The 22,718-nt window shown below is 33.4% G+C and overlaps 1 protein-coding gene across 2 annotated transcripts; it reads left to right on the top strand.

The window, feature by feature from the left end:
* Window positions 1–4,927: 4,927 nt before the first annotated feature.
* LOC148603230 (heat shock 70 kDa protein 12B-like) lies at window positions 4,928–13,738 on the top strand. Of its 2 annotated transcripts, none has more exons than XM_088553619.1 (5): window positions 4,928–5,064; window positions 6,867–7,212; window positions 9,262–9,489; window positions 10,009–10,165; window positions 10,862–13,738. In XM_088553619.1, the coding sequence occupies exons 2-5, from the start codon at window positions 6,868–6,870 to the stop codon at window positions 11,932–11,934; spliced, it is 1,803 nt and encodes a 600-aa protein (XP_088409745.1). In that variant the 5' UTR covers window positions 4,928–5,064; window position 6,867; the 3' UTR covers window positions 11,935–13,738. The 2 variants fall into 2 exon arrangements, with proteins under 2 accessions (XP_088409745.1, XP_088409743.1); XM_088553617.1 differs by having other exon boundaries at window positions 4,928–5,077.
* The last annotated feature ends 8,980 nt before the right edge of the window (window positions 13,739–22,718 follow it).

The raw sequence follows: 22,718 nt of genomic DNA, 5'->3' as shown, positions 1-22,718 counted from the left end.
TGAAATTTTATTCTAAGACTTTGGCGTTTATGTAAATGTACGTGTCTCTGGATTGAGGTGCCAAGAAACTAAGCGCTTTTACATTATTTATTTATCATTATTATATGTGTATTATTATTATACAATTTTTCTATAGTGCTTCGAGATATATTGTTTTAGATAAAGCATATTTAAAAATATACATACTAATAAAAATATACATTAACACACAAAAAAAAAAATATCACACAATAGTAGTTACTAGTGTTAAATTGTTTGCAGACCTTAATGATATTGATGGCCTGTATAAGTTTATAAGTTCACTTAGATATAGTGGCTCTTCTTGTTTCATTTACTTGAATATATAATTTTGTATTGCACTCTGTACTGCACAGGCAACCAATGAAGAGACTCAATTGTCGGAGTAGTGTGTTCGTGTTTCTTTTTCTTGTTACCATTCGCGCAGCAGTGTTCTGTAGTCTCTAAATGACAAAAGCTGGTAGTCCATAGAGTAATGCATTGCCATAATCCAATCGATAGATAATTAATGAGTTTTAAAAGTTTTACCAAAAGTTTTTACCAAGATTGATGTACGGACGTATGCGGCCTATGTTTCGAATTTGATAAAAACATGTTCTCGAAACTGAACTGACTTGTTGATGCATTGACAGCCTTACCAAAATGAACGCCCAGATTTTCTATACAGTCAGAACTTGTAATGATGTTTCATTTAAACATGAGGTGACAATCCTTCAAATCCTTCACTCGATGTTTCGGAGCAAAAAGGATCAGTTCTGTTTTGTCCTTGTTTCATGTTAAGCATGTTTACATGACACACAGGTGTCTATACGATAATTTGTAGGATTTGAGCTATGTATATAGCTTATTAACTGAGAAATGTAGCTTGTTAAGAAGGACATATATTTAAGGGCATGGTTTATTTCAATGAATGTGGCTTAAGTTTGAATGATTTGACTGACAGTTTCGAACTGGAGACCTTTAAATTGAATTTCGAATTGAAAATTTATTAACTGGTAAATGCTAACTACTAGTTTGTAGTTCAATTATGCAGTATGTTGGATGTTTTGTGCCAATTCATCTATAGATGTTCTATGTAAACCATCAACGAACCTGAATATTTCGCAAACTGGTGAATTGTATGATACGATGCATCTTGAATTCTTTTGTGTGTTTATGAAATATGTCCTTCATAATCAGAATGGTGAATTTAAAAATAAATCAAAAAGTTAAATACAACCATACACCGTCTACAACAATAAGCCTGTATTTAGATACGTTTGATTTCAGTCCCTGTATTTTCCTTTTATCCCACATTTTTGCAATTTGACGATTATCTGAGGCGTAAAAATTCAAACGATCGATATAACTTGATTCGCTGTCGCTCGATGTTAAACAATCGAACATAAATGCCGTACCCATGTTAAAATGAATAAAAATCTACTCCCTCCATGAATTATTTCTTAATTATTTCGACCTCAGCCCGAGTGCTCCAAATAGTCGCATCGCTACCCGAGTATTCTGCGCTTAGTTTCTTGGAACGTAGTTCCTTAGAGATATTAACATAAACGCCAAAGTCTTATTATAGAGTATGATTTTATCAATAAGGTCTGATGAAGGAATTAAAGTTTATAGAACACCTACGGCTCTATTATCATATACAATCCTAGATTCTTAACCCATGACCAAATAGCCATAAATAATAGAACGCATCCTTTCGGCATAACGGTATGGTGCAAAGAAAGGCTCTACTTTTATAAAAGCTACCGTTCTTAAATACGCGAAACAGTGACATAATTACATCAGCTTGGTTATGGGGTTTTGGTCATCCTTTTGTTTATAAGTTTGTATAAAATTTGGTCAAAGAACAAACAATAGTCTGGAAACCCTTACTGTGTCGGAATCACTGCCCATTTTTCTAATTTTTTTTTATCCGTTCCTGCATTAAATGCCAAGACAGCTCTTTCAATTGGTTCTCAGCATCTCTCTTTATATTTTCCTTTCTTTGATTTATGACTATTTACAATATCGTTGGGTTTTCCTTCCTAGCTAAACATCAAATTGTTTAAACATGCGTTTAACATGCGAGACGCACAATAAATGCCTGTACTAATATAAGTCAGAACCTATATATCCTGATATTGCCATTTGTTATACGGACTTTCTTTTGACTACTTCTTTGACTATTGTTTTGATTTGATCAGTTCGGTAATTAGGATATTAACCTTCATTTGAAGAAAACTTGACTATCGAAAGTTGTAGACTGGTTTATTCGGGTAAGTGCATAGTAATGTTTATGTACAAAGGTGAGATGTCAACTCTTCTTAACTGGATCGTTGTTAATTCAAACTAAAGTAATCAGCATATTTAGTTCAGAGTATAAATGTTGTTTATTGGTTTTGTTTATTGTCGTACATTACACAAAATAAACTTAATATTTTAGAAATATAAGGAGACCTAAATTTTACCTTAACGGGGTGTGCCAATGGAACTACTTTCCTGCGGCGGTGTACGAGATAGTTATAGATGCTAACAGGTTTTACGAACCTATAGGCTCTGGCGACTGCTACATCAATTCTGATCTTCGATCGAAATTGATAATAACAACGTAAATGTACAGAATTGCATTATAGCAAGTGAAGTGGTATATTTCACGGGATAGAGTTGGTCCTCTTCTGATTGGATTACCTTTATTTTGTGAACTTTCGAATGTACTTAAACTTAATATCAGACTACTCATTCACTTATTGATATCCAAGGTCGTTTAATCTTTTCTTGTTAACTTTTTGAATATGAGTATACTATCATAAATTAAACTAAAAAGATTTGTTCATATTACTCATAAGATATAAGACAAGATTAAAATCTCTGTATTAGAGTAATCAAGGGAACCAAGGTTGTAGAGGTAATCAAAAGAATGTAATCCAGGGACAAAGACCAGACGAAAACAGACATACACAACAAAGAACATAAAGTAACTAAAATCATACACATAAAGTAACAAAAGCAATTGAGCAACTCGGACTCCACTAAAAACTGGGAGCATGGACCAGGTGCACCGGTAGGGTAAGCGTCCTCTGCTTTTCTAGAAACACCCGCCGAGTTGCCCATAAAAAGTCAAGTCCGGGGTAGACAAACGAGGAAAGGAAAACTATGACCCGTTGAATAAAGAAAATAGAGAACGAATGAATAAAAGTATTTCATTTCTTTATAATTTTGAATCCCTACTAAATATTTAAAAAATAAAGATATGATCAAATACAAAAAATATCAAAGATACATGTAGTACTTTGATTTGATATATAAATAACTAATTATTAGTTATCAACATTATCTCTAGAACTATGTTAATATATGCACTGCAAAAATAAAATCACAGGCACGTCAATATGGTTCGTTAAACGTTTCAATATTCATTGAAATATATTGATTTAAAAAAATAGGTTTAAAACCTATACATATATGCAAATTTGAATAAGAATGTAATTAAAGCATATCGACTGGACAAGAAAAATAGACATCCAAGACAAAGAGCTTGAAATAACCAAAATAACACGTACATAGTACCGGTAACAAATTAAATGTTCGATCATATTCATTTTTAAAATCTACAAGCATATTTTCTCACGTAAATTTTGCGTGAATTTAACGTGAATATCCTTACGTCAATTTCGCCTTAATCTAGCTCTTACTTGAAACTCACATGAAGTTCTTTACATGAATTTCACGTGAATAAAGGAGAAAATTCATTAACTCCTGTTTCAGGCCTACTATTTTCACAAAGTTTCAACTTACTATTTCAAATTTTCTAATTGCCTTTTTTAAAGCTAAAAAATATTATCTGAATACGAATATACAGAAAACACAAGCTATTGTGTCATAATTTAGTCACAAGGAGGGTACAAAACACTACTTCCACAAAGTTTTCAAGGAATTTTCACAAATATGAGAGCATTAGGGGTATATTTTTTAACCCAAAAAAAATATGGAGCGCAAGCTATGAACAACACAATCTTTTGTCAGAAGTTGTGATAGTATAGAAGGCTATTTTTGTATAAATATCAAAGAGTTCGACAAATGCGCTCTATATTTTCTACATAAAAATGTCTCATTAAATAAGCTCTTTTAACACAATTCGACTTTATTTTCTGATTTTGCTTTATTTTCATCTACAATTTTAGTGAAACACAGGCATTAACAGCCATGAAACTTTGTTTTTTAACGAAGGCATTTATTCAAATAGTAAATTATACGATTATCAAATTTATTTGAAACATTTTAGTTTTTGGGGTTGATTTTGACATTTTCTGAACATACTTCTTTGACTGTGAAGATATGATACCTTTGACATATGTTGTTTCATTTTTTAGTTTAGTGTTTTAAGAAAAAACATATTTATTTTTACATCAACACCAATAAAGTCTTGGACTTACAATTCGATTGTTACGCCAAAGGCAAAATTACTTTATCTCATGTAGCATACTTAGTCATATTCGTATATTCAAATAAAGAAGTAGCATTCCTGTAATATTTTACAAAAACAAAACAAAGAAAAAAAAAACAAACAAAAACAAACAAAAACAAACAAACAAACAAACAAAACAAACCAAAAAACAAAACAACAAAAAAACAACAAAAAATCATAAAACGGCAAAACATCACAAAATAACTTTCAGAAAAAGAAACAAATGTACCAAAAGATAAATACAATTGTCACACTTAATTAGGTAATTGGCAAAAGTAAAAGAAGGTAAAAGCAAGAAAACCATGTTTTTTTTTCGTTTTTTTTTACTGTAAGAGAAAATTGTTAGCGTTAATAAGTCTAACTCTAAAATTTGATCTCAAAATTGAACACGATGCATGCCATTTGTTTTGTATGTTATAAAATCTCCGTCCCCATAAAAATTCATAATGCAATATCTATTTTTAGTACAATATATTAGACGGGACTACTTTATGAACCCGGTATTTAAATTCTTCATTTGAAGTCCATGCAAGGGAGATCAACACAAGATGACAGTTGATTGTTTATAGCCTCTTATTACAACATATGATACAATGCTGAAGGTAGAGTGGTAACGTAAGTGTACCTCAGTTTTCAATTCCCTTTTCTGTTTAAGGTAAAATATTCAAAATATGCGGTTTCAAATTATGGGGGTGGCATAAAATTCACTTTCGTTTTCATAAATTATTTTCTTGGTGCAGAACATATGGCTATTTATATATATGTAAACGTCTGAATATGTTTAACATCACCAAGATGGTAAAATTTGCATTGAATATTTCGGATAACTGATATCCTTCTATTTAATTTACGTTTATTATTGTTATGTTTTTAACGATCCATCACCCCGTAAGAGTGATTGTTGACTTTTATTTAGACAATTTGAGACGAATTTGTATAATATTGATTTGTTGTGACATGCATCATTAATTTGATCCTCTATCCTACATAATAACACATAAATGAACTATCCCGTACTACCATACATCGTGTACTAAGTTACAGCCCTAGATTAATCCTACGAGGAGGAATGACCCGGCCAGGGAAAACTATATTTGTATATAGCCTAGCTGGCCGAGTGGACTAGGGCGCTGGACTTTGTTGTTCAGGCGGTGTTATTTCCATAATTGTCACAGCGGTACGAGTTCGAGTCCCGCGGAGGGAACGACCAAAGATTTGCATCGCAAATTTGACAGTTTTAACAACGTTGGGAAGTTTTCAGACCTTTCTATACGTTTAATTAATCTTCCCTGTATCAATTTGATCCGATCGAGCAGTATAGCGAACAGAGTCGTCACATTTTGAGACGTTTGTATATATATATATATATATATTGGTTTTTCAAAACATATATATACATTGTCTCAAAATGTGACGAATCTATTCGCTACACAGCTCCATCGGATCAAATTGATCGAACTCGTACCACTGTGACATCTAAGGCAACACTGCCTGCACTAAGTCTAGCGCCCTAGACCACTCGGCCAGCTAGATGTCACAGCGGTACTAGTTCGAGTCCCGCAGAGGGAACGACCAAAAATTTGCTTCGCAAATTCGACAGTTCTAACATCGTTGGGAATTTTTCAGACACTTCTAAAGATGTATATACTTGATTTTTAGAGGAATAGCTATGACTGAATTTCAAAATCAAATTTTCATGAAATAAAAAATGCAGGCGTGTTATTGTGGATATGTTTTTGTTCTTTGCTGTGTGTGTCTATTTTCCCTGTATAGTCTTTATCCTTGGAATATATTCTTTTGATTTCCGCTTGAATCTTGGTACCCTTGATTACCCTTTAAAAGTCAGATTAGTCTTAAATGTTGCACATTGTATAGTTGATGTCGTTACTACTTTAAGTAGTCTATTATAGTTTCAGAATATTGGGAAAAGACAATTCTCCATATATTTTGATAACATTCAATATATGTTCTTGAACAATCTTTAAAATAAAAAATCATGCTTTATCATCAGTGACCATCAAGAAAATAGACAGATTGCTTATTGAAATGCACTATTTCTAGAGGCAATACTGCAATTGTTCTAAAATTGAATTTCAATAGATAGCAAACATATTTTGCAAGAAAGGTCTGAATCATTAACAAATCTAAAAGAATATTTTTTAAATTAAATTACGGCTAGTTTTTCATTGAAAAGGAAAATACATATATAGTTGTAAAGGTATTTGCTCGGGCGACACCCCTCATTTTTGTCCAGATGCTCTATCATGTTTTTGATCGATGATACAAGTCCTTTTTGGTAACAGATTTATAGGCTTTAGATCTGGGTATTGGTATTGCAAAGAAGTGTGTATAAATTACTATGTAAAAAGTATTGCAGATTCTAAAATAACATTTATATTTATAGAATGTTAAAGAAAGAAGACGCGTTAGCTGTTGTTGCTATTGACTTTGGAACAACATACTCCGGATATGCTTACTCATTCCGAGACGAATACAAGAAGGACCATGCAAAAATATACAGCAACGAGGCGTGGCAATCTGGCGACGGCTTAGTCACGCCGAAGACGCGGACGGCCATATTGTTTGATGACGATGGCCAGTTCTTACACTTCGGGTACGAAGCTGAACATTGCTATGCCGAATTTTCGGAAGGTGGAGATGCAGATGAATACTACTATTTCACACAATTCAAGATGAAACTGTTTCAAACAGAAGATATTTCACCAGAAACACTACAACCCAGGGTGCGGGTGAGTTAATATATGAATGTATAATGATGACATTTGTTCCCGATGAGTTCAATGCCTAAGAACATCAATTTTAACAATGCAACTTTTTTACGGACATATTATGCATTAATGTCCGTGATTGATTGATATACAACCGAAAGAAAAAACTTTGGAAATATTTTTACAGATCTATTACATATGGTCCTACTATGTAAATTGCCATTAACTCCTCGGTGATGCACTTTGATATACCAAATGTATTTCAAGCGTTATATATGTATTTTTTTAAATTATATGAGGTAATAATAGAATTGCACCATGCCCAAGTGAGCAGTTTTTTTAATGTCCGGTTTTCCTTTTTTTGCACACATTTGTAACTCGTTTAATCACAGTAACAAAGATGTCGGAAAACGATTAAAAGATGAGTAATATTAATTCTCATGATCAGTGTCTTCACATCATAATGTTTCATTCCTTTTTAACATTTATACGAAAAAGACACGTAAACTCGCATGCAAGTATTAACCAGATTATTTCAGGAAGGTTCTATTGTGTATCTAAATCCAAAATTTAAATTGCAATGGAGACAAAATTTCCCACACCACAATCGTGTTTTCAGTCTTATTTATAGGTTTCATAATGAGCAAAAGTTGAATATCGCAAAATACGGACTCAATTTAGCATTAACAAGCGAGCCTTGAAGAGTTTGTTATTATGGTGAAATTAAATAACACGAGTTGATATTTTGTAATATTCAATTTTCACGAATTGATATTTTGTGATAATGATCTTTCACGAGTTGATATTTTGTGACATTCAACATTCACGAGTTATAAAACATTTTTTCATAATGCATTTTGAATATATTTGCCACTTGACATATGTCATTTGTCACACATGGTGAACATTCTAGCGATCGTTCCTTTATGAAGTCACCAGTTATGTCGGGGGAACACCAGTAGGACAATCGGAAGTGCATTTTAGACCAAAAATGTGATCCGCCCTAATCAATGACCTTCCGTGTATATTGGCCGTTCGAAAAATTACATTGAAAATGACAACGTCGCTTCCGACCAATCAGGTGTTGCAGAAAATGATTTTTTCTTGTCACTAGTTCGTATCACATCGATGGTGTGATATCACAGATATCTAGGCTTCCTAGAAGTAGATAAAACGAATATATCATAAGGAAAAAATTATACACGTCCTTGGTCGGATATTGCAATTATCTAGCCGTCTAAGAAGTATTTTAAACGACCAAATCTTTGATAATAATAATTAGATAATTAATTGGAAGGAGTGAATAACCAAACTATTAGCCACATGCTGAAGAACGCACAGATTTAACGAGTGTGCGGAACTTGTTCCGCGCACGAGTTAAATCTTAATGCGTACTTAGTATGAGTGATCATATTTTGATTATTCACGATAACCAATTGATTATCCTATTTATTATATAGAGTTCCTCGATTATTCGTTGCTATTTTCAAGATAAATTTCAAATTTTGTGTACGGCGGATTGATTTCAAAGTTATGACGTTTTGGCGTAGAAAGTCCGAGAGTGAAATTACCGTATATTTCACAGTGTGAATTATCGAAATTTATTTCACTGGGAACATTCTATAAAACACTGCTATCTATATAATAATTGCATTTATCATACAGGTAGCAGTGTTCCCCGTGTAAAAACAAAATCACAATATGAAATAAATTCGGTAATTTCACTTTCGAACTTTCTTCCACCAAAACGCCAGAATGCGGAGACCAATCCGCCGATCAAAATATTAAAATTTGTGTTGGAAACAACAATTAATCATGGCAAAGGTCTATATAGATAAATATGATACATGTAATCAGCTATAATCGGTTGTATATAATCAATCGTGTCATGAACACATAAAGCTTTTTACTCGAGCGCGGAACAAGTACCACACACTCGATAAATCTTGGCGTTTTTTTCGGCACTCGTGATCATATTTTGGTTATTCACTCTATCCAATTGACTATCCTATCAATAATCCTTGTGATGAAACAACAGATAAATGTTTTTGAATCTTTTTTTCTATGAAGAGGAAAGACAGGATTTCAAGAGATTTAGTGTTGGAAGATAACACAGGCAAACCTATGCAAGCCATCAAAGTTTTCTCTGAGTCCGTTCGTTTTCTGAAGGATCACTTTTTGAAGTCTGCTAAAGTCGCTCATTTTGACTTAAATGATGGAGATATTCATTGGGTTTTGACTATACCTGCCATATGGAAGGATAATGCTAAACAGTTTATGAGGGAAACAGCACAAATGGTAAATAGAACCCACTGGCTTATACTAAAAATAGCGGTGTTGATAATTGCTGATTGTATAGATTGGGAGTTGGTCATTTTTTCATTTAAAAGTTACGTTTGACCTTCAAAATATGTAGCAAAAAATACAAGTTTTTAATCTCTAAAACAAACCAGAAAAAAGACAATGAAAATCTAAAATAATCTAATTTTTATGATAAAAAACTTAAAACTTAAAAAGTTATCAGGGAAATATTCTCCTTTGATTTTTGATATAAAACTTTAACGAATTCCAAGGTAGCCAATTAAAAGGAAACATTTTTTTCTAAATGTAAAACAAATTTATGCAATATCTTCTATTTTCAGATGCGTTGCTATTCTTTTTAGAAATCGATAAACATATCGATAGATATGGTGAAAGTTTGCTTAATATTCTTACGCTGATTGTTTTAGAAGGAAACAATTTCTGAGCTTTATTGTGGGATGTCTTCTTACAATAAATAATTCTAAACGAAGTTTCTTAATAATTTTTTTTCTGTAGGCAGGTATAAAAGATGAGATGTTATCTCTCGCCTATGAACCCGAAGCTGCTGCTATCTGTTGTAAAGAGGCAACGGTAAAGAAGCGCGAAGGTGCAAAAGGATGTAGTCTAGATTCATTTGAACCTGGACAGCAATTTATGGTTCTAGACTGCGGGGGTATATTGTTTTTATTTAATATTTCAAATAGTTTTATATCAGACCTATATACATAATCTCAAAGTAGTACAATATGACGAGAGGAGTACGGAATTAATACATCTCGGCTTAAATACCGAAACGTCAATGACAAGAGTTATAATTTAGATAAATCAAAATTCAATTACAAATGTACATGGCTTACACATGAACAAAGGATACAGAGACGATCTAAATTAAAACAGAATACAGTCATTGAAACGTTCACTTTTCCCATTTTAATGTTCGTGCGTCGTTTATTGTGCATTTACACATCGTTTTGCGTTTGTTTTCAATTGATAAACGCACGATAAACGCGCGATACCAGCATTCGTTAAATCGCACTTTGGGATACTATAATTTGTTCATTTCATTGATTTAACTGTTATTTTTATATTTTTTTTGCCATAATTAATTTATATATTTTCATTAATTCTATTTTCTATTCTTTCTTCCCATATTATTTGTTAATATTACTATTTTTCGTCGTTCGTCTATCGTGCGTTTAAACGAACACTGGGAACGTCTATTTGGGTATCGTGCGTGCGGGAAACCTAAACATGGCAAGGAGTGTACAAGAATTGAAGATAATTAAAACTAGACATCACACAAATGAAAAACAAAATATATCAAATATTTTACTTCATTGTAAAAATATGGTGAATTGCTATTTTGAAGGTGGTACAATCGATGTTACATCATATGAGATACAGAATGATTCTAAGTTAAAAGAGATCGATAAACCAAGTGGAGGGCCTTGGGGTGGTACTTACGTAGATCAAGAGTACATAAAATTCCTACAAGAAATATTTGGTAAGGATGTCTGGGACACCTTTTCAAAGAAAGCACCGGAAGATGTTTTAGACATTAAGAGAAAATTTGAAGCAAAGAAAAGGGGAACCAAACAAAGTTCTAAAACAAAAACGACCATACCATATCCTCAGTCCTTGTATGGAACGTATTCTGAACTAAAGAAAACTTCTGAGTTTGCTGATGATCTCATGAAAAGTCAATTTTCTAAGACAGTAACGAAAACGAATGAGAAATTAAGATATCAACCGGAAATCATAGTAAATTTCTTTTCTAATTCTATCATCTCTATCATATCTAAAGTCAATCAACTGTTAAGCGAGTCAATGAGAAGAGGAAATCATATTGAAGCTATACTGATGGTTGGCGGATACTCTGATTCCTCTATTCTACAAGAAAGGGTGCGAAAAGAATTTCCGAGACTTAATATAATCTGCCCCCAGGATGCAGTTTTGGCGGTAGTCAAAGGTGCCGTTATGTTTGGTCACAATCCACAGCTCATTAGTGAACGAATTTGCCCAAGAACATACGGTATAACCGTTAATGTCCCGTATGATGACCGAAAACATCCTGCCAAGTTAAAGGTCATCATCGAAGGGCGAGAGGTTTGTACCGATGTTTTTAAAGTAATGGTAAGGAAGGGGGAATCTCTTGTGGTCGGTAAAACCAGTCATCAAATTCTATGTAACCCAACAAGATCAACTGACACTGAAGCGACAGTTGAGGTTTACGAATCCGACAATGAAAATCCTTTTTATACTATAGACAATGGTGTCCGAAGGTTAGGAATGCTAACTGTCCCAATCCCTGATGTAGAGCGAGGAAAGTTGAGAAAAATACGAGTCGAAATGCATTTCGGGTATACGGAACTTCTTGTGACTGCTTCGGAAGACGGAACAAATAGGAAGAAAATGGCTCACTTCGAATGCATGATGAAGTGAAAACGTGGACACCATAAAATTATCTATTTCAATAATGTGATCTCAGTGTAAACATTTTACTACAATACTTTTTTATAGAACCTGTTCTTACCTCTCTCAGTAATGGTTTAGTTGTACAGTAACATATCTTTAAAGAATAATGACTTTTAAGTGAACAATAGCCTCGTTTAAAATGTAAAAAGAAATTACATACAAATAAAACACAAATTATAGTGGTCAGTCTTCTTTTCAATATTTTTTGCCCCTGACGAATGTCGTAAGGCAGAAAATTTGGGTCCATATTCTTTATATTTTTAACGTTTTATTTTATTTTATTTGTATGTAGTTCCTTTTTTTACCTTTTATGCGTGGCTATTGTTCACTTATACATTATTCTTATTTGCGTTTAATCCAAGCAACTCCAACAACATATCTTATTTTTATTTTAACATGTGTTTAGCCTTAGTCATTATAGTGGAATACTAGTGTGATTTCAAAAAAAAAATGATAATAATAATAATAATAATAATAATAATAATAAGTACACAGATATGTTTTCTTGGTTTCTTTTTCATTCATGATATAATTTAATCCGACAATGCCAAAGTTATAGAAATGAAAACCCTTGAAATGGTCACGGTAGTTCAACGTTTCGAAATTTATCTTGAAATGTTTTTGTTACAACGCTTTATATCTATTTTAAACGTTATAAGATATTTATACATTTCATGAGGGTCCAAGTACAAAAAATAAGAACCATTTATAGGGCTTTAAAAAGCATGTTTACCTAGAAAGATGCGCGTTAATACGAGAGAAAAGCGAAACAAATCAAAACAAGTCAAGCAAAACAAACAAACAAACAAAATTAAAACAACCCCCTCCAAAAAAACAAACTCAAAACAAAACCAAACAAAAGGGATGGGAAAAAATAGAAGAAAAAGAACATGTTATGGACTTCTTATAAGACTAATAAACATGTATGGATGTAAAAAGCTTCTGAATTAAGTTTAAGTACTTCTCCGTCTAAGAATCGGGCAAAATATGTATAAGGTGTGGCACATAATAGGAAAAACGCAGATATTTTATTGCAATAACCAAGTATTTATACCCGATATCCTCCAGAAATTACCATCAAAGTACACGTGTTTGTAAAATTTGCCTTTTTAAGCTATTGATAGAAAAATATTTGAAATACATTGGACAAATGGCGGGAAAATTTCCTCCGTACTTTTTCCTTAAATAAGCAGTCAAAAAATATCTACATCATAGAAGCTTCAGGATAAATTTAAATAGCGTTTTAATTGTTTTCTAGATGTATTGATTGTACAGTGTATATGTCTAAGACAAAAGAGACCAAGTTAAGAATTATGATGTGCCACCCATTTTTACACTGAATACTACTTAAGTACGCACGTTGTTTCATCAAGGATTGAATTATAATTATTTTCTAATTCCATCTGAGTAGTAAACTTTTAATTCTTATTTTCTAGAGCTTGTCCCGTTCCTCCCGTTGTTCGGTGGTCCTCTGACTGTTAAGTTCAATGATGATGAACTTCGTAGTGTTAAAATCTTGCCTGAGGGAGCTTGAAGTGCTAGCTAATAGGGAGAAAGGGTTTCTTTCTCAAGTCGCTCGTTAGGTCATATAGCCGTTTGTGATAGGGTTGTACACGCGGCCAGGAATACAAGAAGCGATAGTACAAAAGAAGATCCAAACAATGCACACATGAACAAGAAGTATATGAAATATGCACTGCATTTAAACAACTGGTTATTCTTAGAAATGATCGGTGAATCGGATTATTTAGCTTGAATTTTGGGTTGCATGTATGTTTGATATAGTTTATGTTTTCCTTGACTCAGTGCTTCAGCACCTTGATTTTTTCGTGTAACGATTGGTCATACAAAAAAGCGCCCGGACGCTCGAGAGCACACAGGACAATAAAAAGCTCCTCGGGCGTTAATTTTATTACATTATGGTAACAGTAAAAAAAAAAAAAAGACAAGAAAACCAAGCCAAAAGAAGAAAATCAAAAACAGTAAAACAACAACTTTAATTTGAATGTGAACATTACCGAAGTGACCAAATTTCATTTTCATTCATTATATTGTCTTTAAAAAAGGGAAAAATAGCGTTTTACAGCTTATTCAACGTACTGTAGCTACAGTAATAATAAAGTTCTAAATCTGTTACTACATGTACATGTATGGCATTTACAGGTGAATGCTCTTTGGAACCCCACCACTTATAATTGTTATAATTAGATTAAATTCGTGCATTTTAGGAAGAAAATACAAATATTTGGATCGGACCCCTCCTTCTGGATTCGCTTTGAGTATTTACAATTGGAAGGCTTCTTCTATACTATCTGGATATGAGTTCAAATTGTTCATTAGCATTTACTAGTACCTCTATCAACCGCAACATTCATGCTCCCTATGTATGTTTATAGAGAAGGAACATTGCCACTACTAGTATTACCTAAGATAATTGAAATGTGATTTTTTTTATCTTTGATATGTTACCAGTATCACAGAATGAGTATGATTTAAAACCACTTTTGAATGCTTTATGCACACATATATTAATAATGGCATGTTGTAATTGAACGAAACCGCCATATTAACTTCAAAAACATAGCTGAAGATTATACAGAGATACCTACACTGCCACTAGACTCTCCAAAGAAGAGATAGTGGAAAACCATAAATCTGTGCTATCCTATTTTGGGCTTTTTACCAAAGACGATGATTGTGATCTATCGTCTATGTATTGGATTCCTGAACTCCACAATAATCCATACAAACAACGATACGTAGCTAGATTTGCAAAATGTACCACCAAAGCTCTTTCAAAACTTCTAACTTATATACTCACAGCTGTCAAAGAGTGTCTCCAGTCCTACCACAACACGTGTTATTTCCTTAGTGGTTAACGTATTAATTCAATATGGATATCTCAAAATTCGAAAGATCTCATGGAAACCCTCAAATAAAGATTATTTTCAGAATACAATAGCATTAAAACCTGTATTTTTTCAACCCTTTATACTTCTATTCCCCATACTCAGGTAAGATCCCCGACTCAAAACGTAAACTATACATCGTTGTTACAAAAAAAAAGACGATGCACCTAGATATAAATATGTAGTTCTTGGTAGAGATTCCTCATACATGGTAAAAAATAATTCCAAATCATCTTCCAAATATACCAAAGGAGATGTTTTCAAAATGCTGGAATTTTTTATCGAACCATATTTGTTCTGTGTGGTGGACGCATTTTTCAACAATCGATAGGCATTCCAATGGGAACAAATTAATTTTGCTCTCCTTCTTGCTGACCTATTCCTTCACTCTTATGGGTGACTTTGTAGTTGATCTGATCCAAAAGAAGGAACACCGTTTAGCTAGATCCTTTAAACTTAGTTTCCGCTATATAGATGACGTATTAATCGTTTTCCTTAGTTTCGGGCATTTGTTACATCGCATCTACCCATAAGAACTTGAGATAAAGGATACTACAGACACTGTGAAATCAGCCTCATATCTTGACCTACACTTAGAAAGCAATGGTAAAGGAAAACGTACTATTGACTTAACTATATATATACGACAAACGCGATGACTTTTCATTCCATATTGTCATTTTTCCATTCATCAGTAACAACATCCCTTCAGCACCTGCGTATGGAGTTTTCATAACACAACTACGTAGACTTTTTGTATCGTGCTAGACTTTTTACAATTATGCCTCTGGAACAGCATTATGTTGCTACAAGATTAAAGTCATCAATACAGAAGTTTTTTGGGGATAAATAATGAACTCATGGATCATTATACGGACGAGTGCCGCAAGGCTCAGTATTAGGTCCCCTTTTATTTATAATTTATATAAATGACATAGCAGATAGTCATGGATCATTATACGGTGTATCTGCACCATGAAAACTGATTTTTTCATTGTGTAATATTTTTCCTTTCCTCCTTCGTTTACTCCGAACTCCGAAATGTGATACTTCATTACCCTCTAATTACAGACCCATATCTCTTATAAGCTGTGTTGGGAAAGTAATGGAAAGGGTTGTTTATAAGTATATTTACAACCACCTTCATTCAAACAATTTAATATACAAGTTTCAATCGGGATTTCTACCAGAACGGTCCACAGTTCATCAGTTAATTGAAATGTACAACAATATACTCAATTCATGGGAAAGAAGAAATATAATGTTTTGTATTTTGCTATTTCTCAAAGGCCTTTGATAAAGTATGGCATCGGGAGTTATTGCATAAAATGAAATCATATGGCATACAAGGTAAACTTTTGGGTTGGTTTCATAGCTATCTTAAAGATAGGAATCAACAGGTAGTCATAAAGACTTCTTCGTCAGATCTTTGCATTACGTCGGCCGAGTGCCGCAAGGCTCAGTATTAGGACCCCTTTTATTTATAATTTATATAAATGACATAGCAGATAGTCTATTTTCCTTTTGTAGGATTTTTGCTGATGATACATCTTTCGGCTACTCAAGCAACAACATAAGAGAAATAAAAATGTTATTGATCGCGATCTTTTATCGTTTGACAAATGGTAAAAAACGTGATTAATGGACTTTAACCCAAATAAAACAGAAATTATAATGTTTTCAAAAGTCGATCTTCCAACTATAAATTTTAGTCTGAACGGGAAAGACATTCCACTTAACAAAATTCATAAACATTTTGAATTACTTTTAGTGACGACGCAAAATGAAACGATCACATAGAAAATCTAGCTACCTCGATTAAAAAGCATCTTAGTATTCTTCGAAAATTAAAATTTAAACTTTGTCGGAATCACTTAGAAAAACTATTTACACTGTATATCCGACCTTTATTTGAACATGCCTCAGAAGTCTGGGATAATTGTGGGATAGTAAACACTCAAAACCAAATCGGAGCAAGTATATTGAGAAATTGGATGGGAAAAACTAGAAGATCGAAGAAAACGTATAAAAATAAATTTATTTCATAAAATATATAATAAAATGGCTCCGGATTATTTACAAGATGTAATGCCACCAAAGATTCAATCTACTACAGTATATCCTCTTCGGAATGGTGAAGATATTATTGTTCCCTTTTGTAGACTGTCAGTGACTCGTTGAATGGAATAAACTAGATAGAACATTAAGGGAGATTCAGGCACCCAAACAATTTAAATCGTGTTCAGTTAACACCAGTGATAAATTAACTGTTCCCAAACATTTTTGCTATGGCCCAAGAAATTTCAATATATTGATAACTCAACTTCATAATTCTTCACCCTTTTTAAACTTTGATTTGTATAGAGTCAATATCATACAAAGTCCATCGTGTCATTGTGGTCATACGTACGAGACTGCTCACCATTACTTTTTGTATGCCCTCTTTATAGCAATGCAAGAATCAAACTAACGAGCGACCTGCAGTGGGTTCTTGAATTTTTTCTACATGTTGGTCATGCAGAAAGTCTATCAGAAAAACAATATCAGGTTGTGTTGGACTGTGTATATTCCTTCGATAAATGCACGAAAAGATTCCAAAAGAGCAAAATGAGCTCCAAAAATGGAAATATTTGCATCAAGAATAAGTAATAAAAATCTGCTCAGAACAGCCCAGATGCCACCTCTTGCACTATAGATTTTCAAAATTTTCCTCCTCCTGACCCCCACCTACCGAGCACTTGAGCCTTCGGCTCACGGTTCGGGCCTAAGGGCGCTCAATGGTGCCTTCTACTTTTAATTTTCTTCCACCTACTTCAAAACTTATTGAGAACCCTGTTGTGGGGATTTTTTATCTAGGAAAAAAACATGGCCACCATTTTTTAAAACAGAATTTTGCATTTACAACTTCTCTTCTTAAACTACTGGATTGATTGAAACAAAACACAGCATGAATGTTCCCCAGGCGATTTTTGATCTGGCATAAAACATGGCCTCTATTATTAAAAATGGACTAGGGCTCAAATTGCAGAATTTTGCAAACAACTCAAAAACAGTTGAGTAAAATCAGGCAGAGAGTAAAATTGTTAAGCATGATGGGATGGACTATGTGGATTTTCAGAAAGATCTGTAGGAAGATAAAGGAGTTACATTGTATGAGTCTTAAAAAGTATTTTTTTCCAAAATTTTACATTTCCAACTTTAAACATCTTCTCTTAAATACTGGGTGGATTGAAACAAAACTTAACATATATGTTCCTCAGAACAAATTTAACTAACTGTGTGTGGGGAGTTTTGATCTTGTGAAAAGCATGGCTATCGTTAATAAAAATAGACCATTGGTGTCAAATTACATAAATTTTGCAAATATCTAAAAAAAAAAAACAACAAAAAATTCTGCCTTTATTTTTCAGTCCAAATTCAAATACATGTATCTCATATGGTTTTTCATAAGGGGTCAAAGGGGCCACATCCCGAAAAAAATCAACTTTTTTGTTCACCTGGCCTCTCTTGACAAAATCTTTTCCTCTGAAACCACTGAACAGAATTAGATAACTGAGTGACAATCATCCTTGGCATGTCTGCTCCCAAAGTTATGTATGTTATGGTCCCTCACCAAAAAAACATGGCCACTGTTTCTCTGTTTTTGCCTGTTTGCTCACAATAACAATAGCAGATTAATGATTAATGTAAATACAAAAAATATATACACATGTACATGTATATGTCAAAGTATGTTAAGATCTACATGTATGATTGGTGCACGTTTTGGAAAAATCTATCGATTGTATTTTTTAATAATTTATTGCAATTTTAGCATGTTACTCCGTTAACAGTTGAATGATGATTAATTTAATTTCTTTAGCAAAAGTATCATGATAAATATCATCAGTGCAAATTTAATCAAAGGTCTTAGGGGATTTTTAGGTGTTGCATTTATTCAACTTTTTTAAGCTATTAAACCAGGTGAGCGATTCAGGCTCCTCAGAGCCTCTTGTTTTGTAAACTTTTTTGCCTAAAAATCAGCAAATTTTACACTTGCCAAAATAACTCACCATATGGTAGCATGTAAATACAGAGGAATTTTGACAAGCAGGGCATTCAAAATTTTTTTGAGTAGTGTGTCCATACTAGGGTTCAACCTCTGTGGTCAAATCAGGCTGCACTTTTTGAGCATTTTATTTTATCTTATTGATTCAAGAACCAAAAGTTGAAATTTCCATCAAAATAACTTTTTCCTCTAATTATAAAAATGACAGCTGTTGGACTTACACGTAAGCGTTTTTCAGCTAAACCAGGTCTCCTGTGTTGTCCACACTCTTCCTTTACGACTTGAAGGATTGTTATGAAACCTTATGGGTGTTAGATTACCATATGGAGATATGTATGTTGTCTGGAATTAATGTTTGCGCAGAAATTGACGATTGTTGGACTTGAGTGTTTCTCTGCAAAACGTGGTCACATACAACTTCTCCTTGAAACTTGAAAACTTGAAACTTAATTGGATTTTAGATTACCATCTTTGGATGTGCATATAAGAATTTATGTTTGAAAAAAAAATTGTAGAAATGATGACATTGGAACTTACACATTTTTCAGCAAAACTTGGTACATGTATGATGCATTGTCCACAGCTCCTCCTTATGGACTTGCATGATTGATATTGAAACTCAATAGCATGTTAGATTATCATATGGAGATGTGCATATTGTCAGGAATAAGTCATATTCTGTTATTGTGCTGTCAACAAAAAATAGTATTGATTGCTTTTTGGAGTCGGGTATTTTGGAAATGGCAGCAAAATGTGTGTCAAAAGTGCATAGTCTATCCAACATAAAAATTGTGTCCAATATGAATTGTATGTCCACATTGATCCCCAAATGTATAGAGTTCAACAGGCTGCGTGGGTATTGATCCCGTTAGGGGCAATGTCTAGTTGGATTTTAAATTTTGTGCATTATAGTGTCCAAACCATTTGTTGTGTCCATAATGACGTGTCCCTATGCTTAGTTATGTCAAAAACTACATGTACATGTACATGTATTGAGTCTTCAGCTGTTCAGGGTTCAAACACTGTGGTTGTATCATACTGCATTCAGCAACACATTGCTATTCTTGCTATTTTTTAATATTTTAATGGCTGCCTGTCTGTCTGAGCAGCCAGATTTCTTGAACTCCAAAAGAAATTATTCTTGTATGACAACATAATATAATCCATGTTGAATAACAGCTCCTTCCTTTTGATATTGCCTTTAAATTGCAAATACACTACTGTCAACCAAAATTTTAATTTCCTCACTCTTCACAGTGGAGTCACTCATGTTGTCCACTGTGACTCCACCAAAGTAAAAAAATGGGATGAAATTGCTCCATTTCTATACTTTTCAATATTTTGTACTGTTAATTATTAAAATGTTATTTAGCTGTTAGAACCACTAAATATACTTTGGTATAAAAACAGGATTAGTAAACTACACACCCTTATTAGCTCACCTGGCCAAAGGCCATGTCAGCTATTGCCATCACTTGGCGTCCGTAGTCGTCGTCATCCGTCGTCGTCATTAACAATTAATAGAAAACTCTTCTCCTCTGAAACTACTGGACTGATTAAAACCAACCTTGGTATAAATGTTCCTTGGGGTATTCTGTATAGAACTGTTGTTGGGATTTTTGATTCGTCGAAAAACATGGCCGCTGTTACTAAAATAGAACATAGGGGTCAGACAGTAGGATTTCACATATATTTCCAAAACCGTTAGGTTTAGCCAAATTCTTTCAATAACTGAAATGATCCTTATTATTTGGACTACAAAAGTCTTCAGGGATAAAAATTGTCAGATGACTCCTTGTAAGACTTATTGCCCTTGAAAGGGGAAAAATGACTTTTTTAAACAGTTTTCAGTCAACATCTTGAAAACTATGATGAATTAAAAGAAACTTTCAATTGTTGAAAATAATCCTTATGATAAGCCCTACCAAAGGCTTCTTGAGTCAGAATTGTTGGACAACTTCTTGTTAAATTTATTGCCTTTGAAAGGCAAAATTCAACCAGGTGGGCGTTTAAGGCTCCTGGATGCCTCTTGTTGAAATAGTGACTCAACTGTGGAGAGTGGAGACACTGTGATTCCACTCATAATAATCTCCATAGTCGAGAGTGGAGAAATTAAAATTTATGTTGACAATAGTGTAACTTGATCAGTTTTGCAATTCAGGCTCTCTGGAGCCTGTATTTAGTTTGACCTGTTTTGGTGTACCAAAATTTGTGACTTTTTTTTCTAAAATGCACCTACATTTTGTAAAAATGATTTTTGACATTTCCGTAATAGAAAAAAACATGGTCAAAGGTTAGATTGAAACTCCTTGTATATATTTTTTTTAAAGTCATGATAATTTAAGGTTTATTATAGAAGCCTTGAGGCAAAGAATACAAGACTGAGGCTTTTGTCTAAGATATGTAACCTGTACCAGTAATATATTTCCCCACATACATTTGTATATATTGTTGTGTTTACAGTAATTAAGTTATACAGTCCTGGCTTAGGAGGCATAAGTAGTTTTTATAGAGCTGAAAAAAAAATTGTGGTTGTACATGTATAATGGTATTCTGGTTGTTATCACTGACCGACAGTTCAATTCCGTCCAATAACTGAAGTGTCAGTCTCTAAGAATCAGGCATTGGGTACAACATGTTATAAAAATCCCGCAATTTTAAAAGTTTAATTTGACTGTTGACACCATCAGAATCAAGGAAACAAGACGAAGATTTTCCATATCATTTTGGTAATCTGAGTTATGATTTCATTAAAATGCCCTGAATATGCTGAAAATGAACATTTCATTTTGTCAAAATCTCATTTTTCTTTTGAAATATTTCTGAGCAAATCCAGTGATGCAGTGATCAAATAGTAGTTTTTTTCAAATTCAAAAAGCATCCTTGAGTAAAATTATATTGTGAGATTGGTTGGTTTTTGATATGCATGTTTCTGACTTTTCCCATTTTGCCTGATTCTTACAAAAACTTACACTTAAGTGTAAGTACATGTTTATAGATCTTAATGAATTCATTCCACAATGTATTTTAAAATAAATTGGATGGTTAACTAAAGCTGTGCATCTTTATGGTTGTGCTAGTTGATTCCTGAATGGTTCAAGTCATAACCTACAAAATCAATTCCAGGCTCCTTTTTGCGATATGGTTTCTGATAGGTTCATATTGTGATATGGCTTCTGATAGGTCTATATTGAATGATTCCCTTTTGAGATATGGCTTCTGATAGGTCCATATTGAATGATTCCCTTTTGCGACATGGCCTTTGATAGGTCCATATTAACAATTCCAGGCTCCCATTTGCGATATGGCTTCTGATAGGTCCATATTGACAATTCCAGGCTCCTTTTTCGATATGGCTTCTTATAGGTCCATATTGACAATTCCAGGCTCCTTTTTGCGATATGGCTTCTGATAGGTCCATATTGTGATGTGGCTTCTGATAGGTCCATATTGAATGATTCCCTTTTGTGAAATGGCTTCTGATAGGTCCAATTGAATGATTCCCTTTTGCGACATGGCTTCTAATAGGTCCATATTAACAATTCCAGGCTCCCTTTTTGCGATATGGCTTCTGATAGGTCCATATTGACATCTCCAGGCTCCCGTTTGCAATATGGCTTCTGATAGGTCCATATTGAATGATTCCATTTTGCAATATGGCTTCTGATAGGTCTATATTGAATGATTCCCTTTTGTGATATGGCTTCTGATAGGTCCAATTGAATGATTCCCTTTTGCGATATGGCTTCTGATTGGTCCATATTGAATGATTCCCTTTTGCAATATAGCTTCTG

This window comes from Perna viridis, chromosome 11, assembly GCF_037379345.1.
Source record: "Perna viridis isolate PV_CMFRI_1.1 ecotype Kerala chromosome 11, ASM3737934v1, whole genome shotgun sequence".
Classification (NCBI taxonomy): Eukaryota; Metazoa; Mollusca; class Bivalvia; order Mytilida; family Mytilidae; genus Perna; species Perna viridis.
This window is presented reverse-complemented; position numbering and strand designations above follow the sequence as displayed.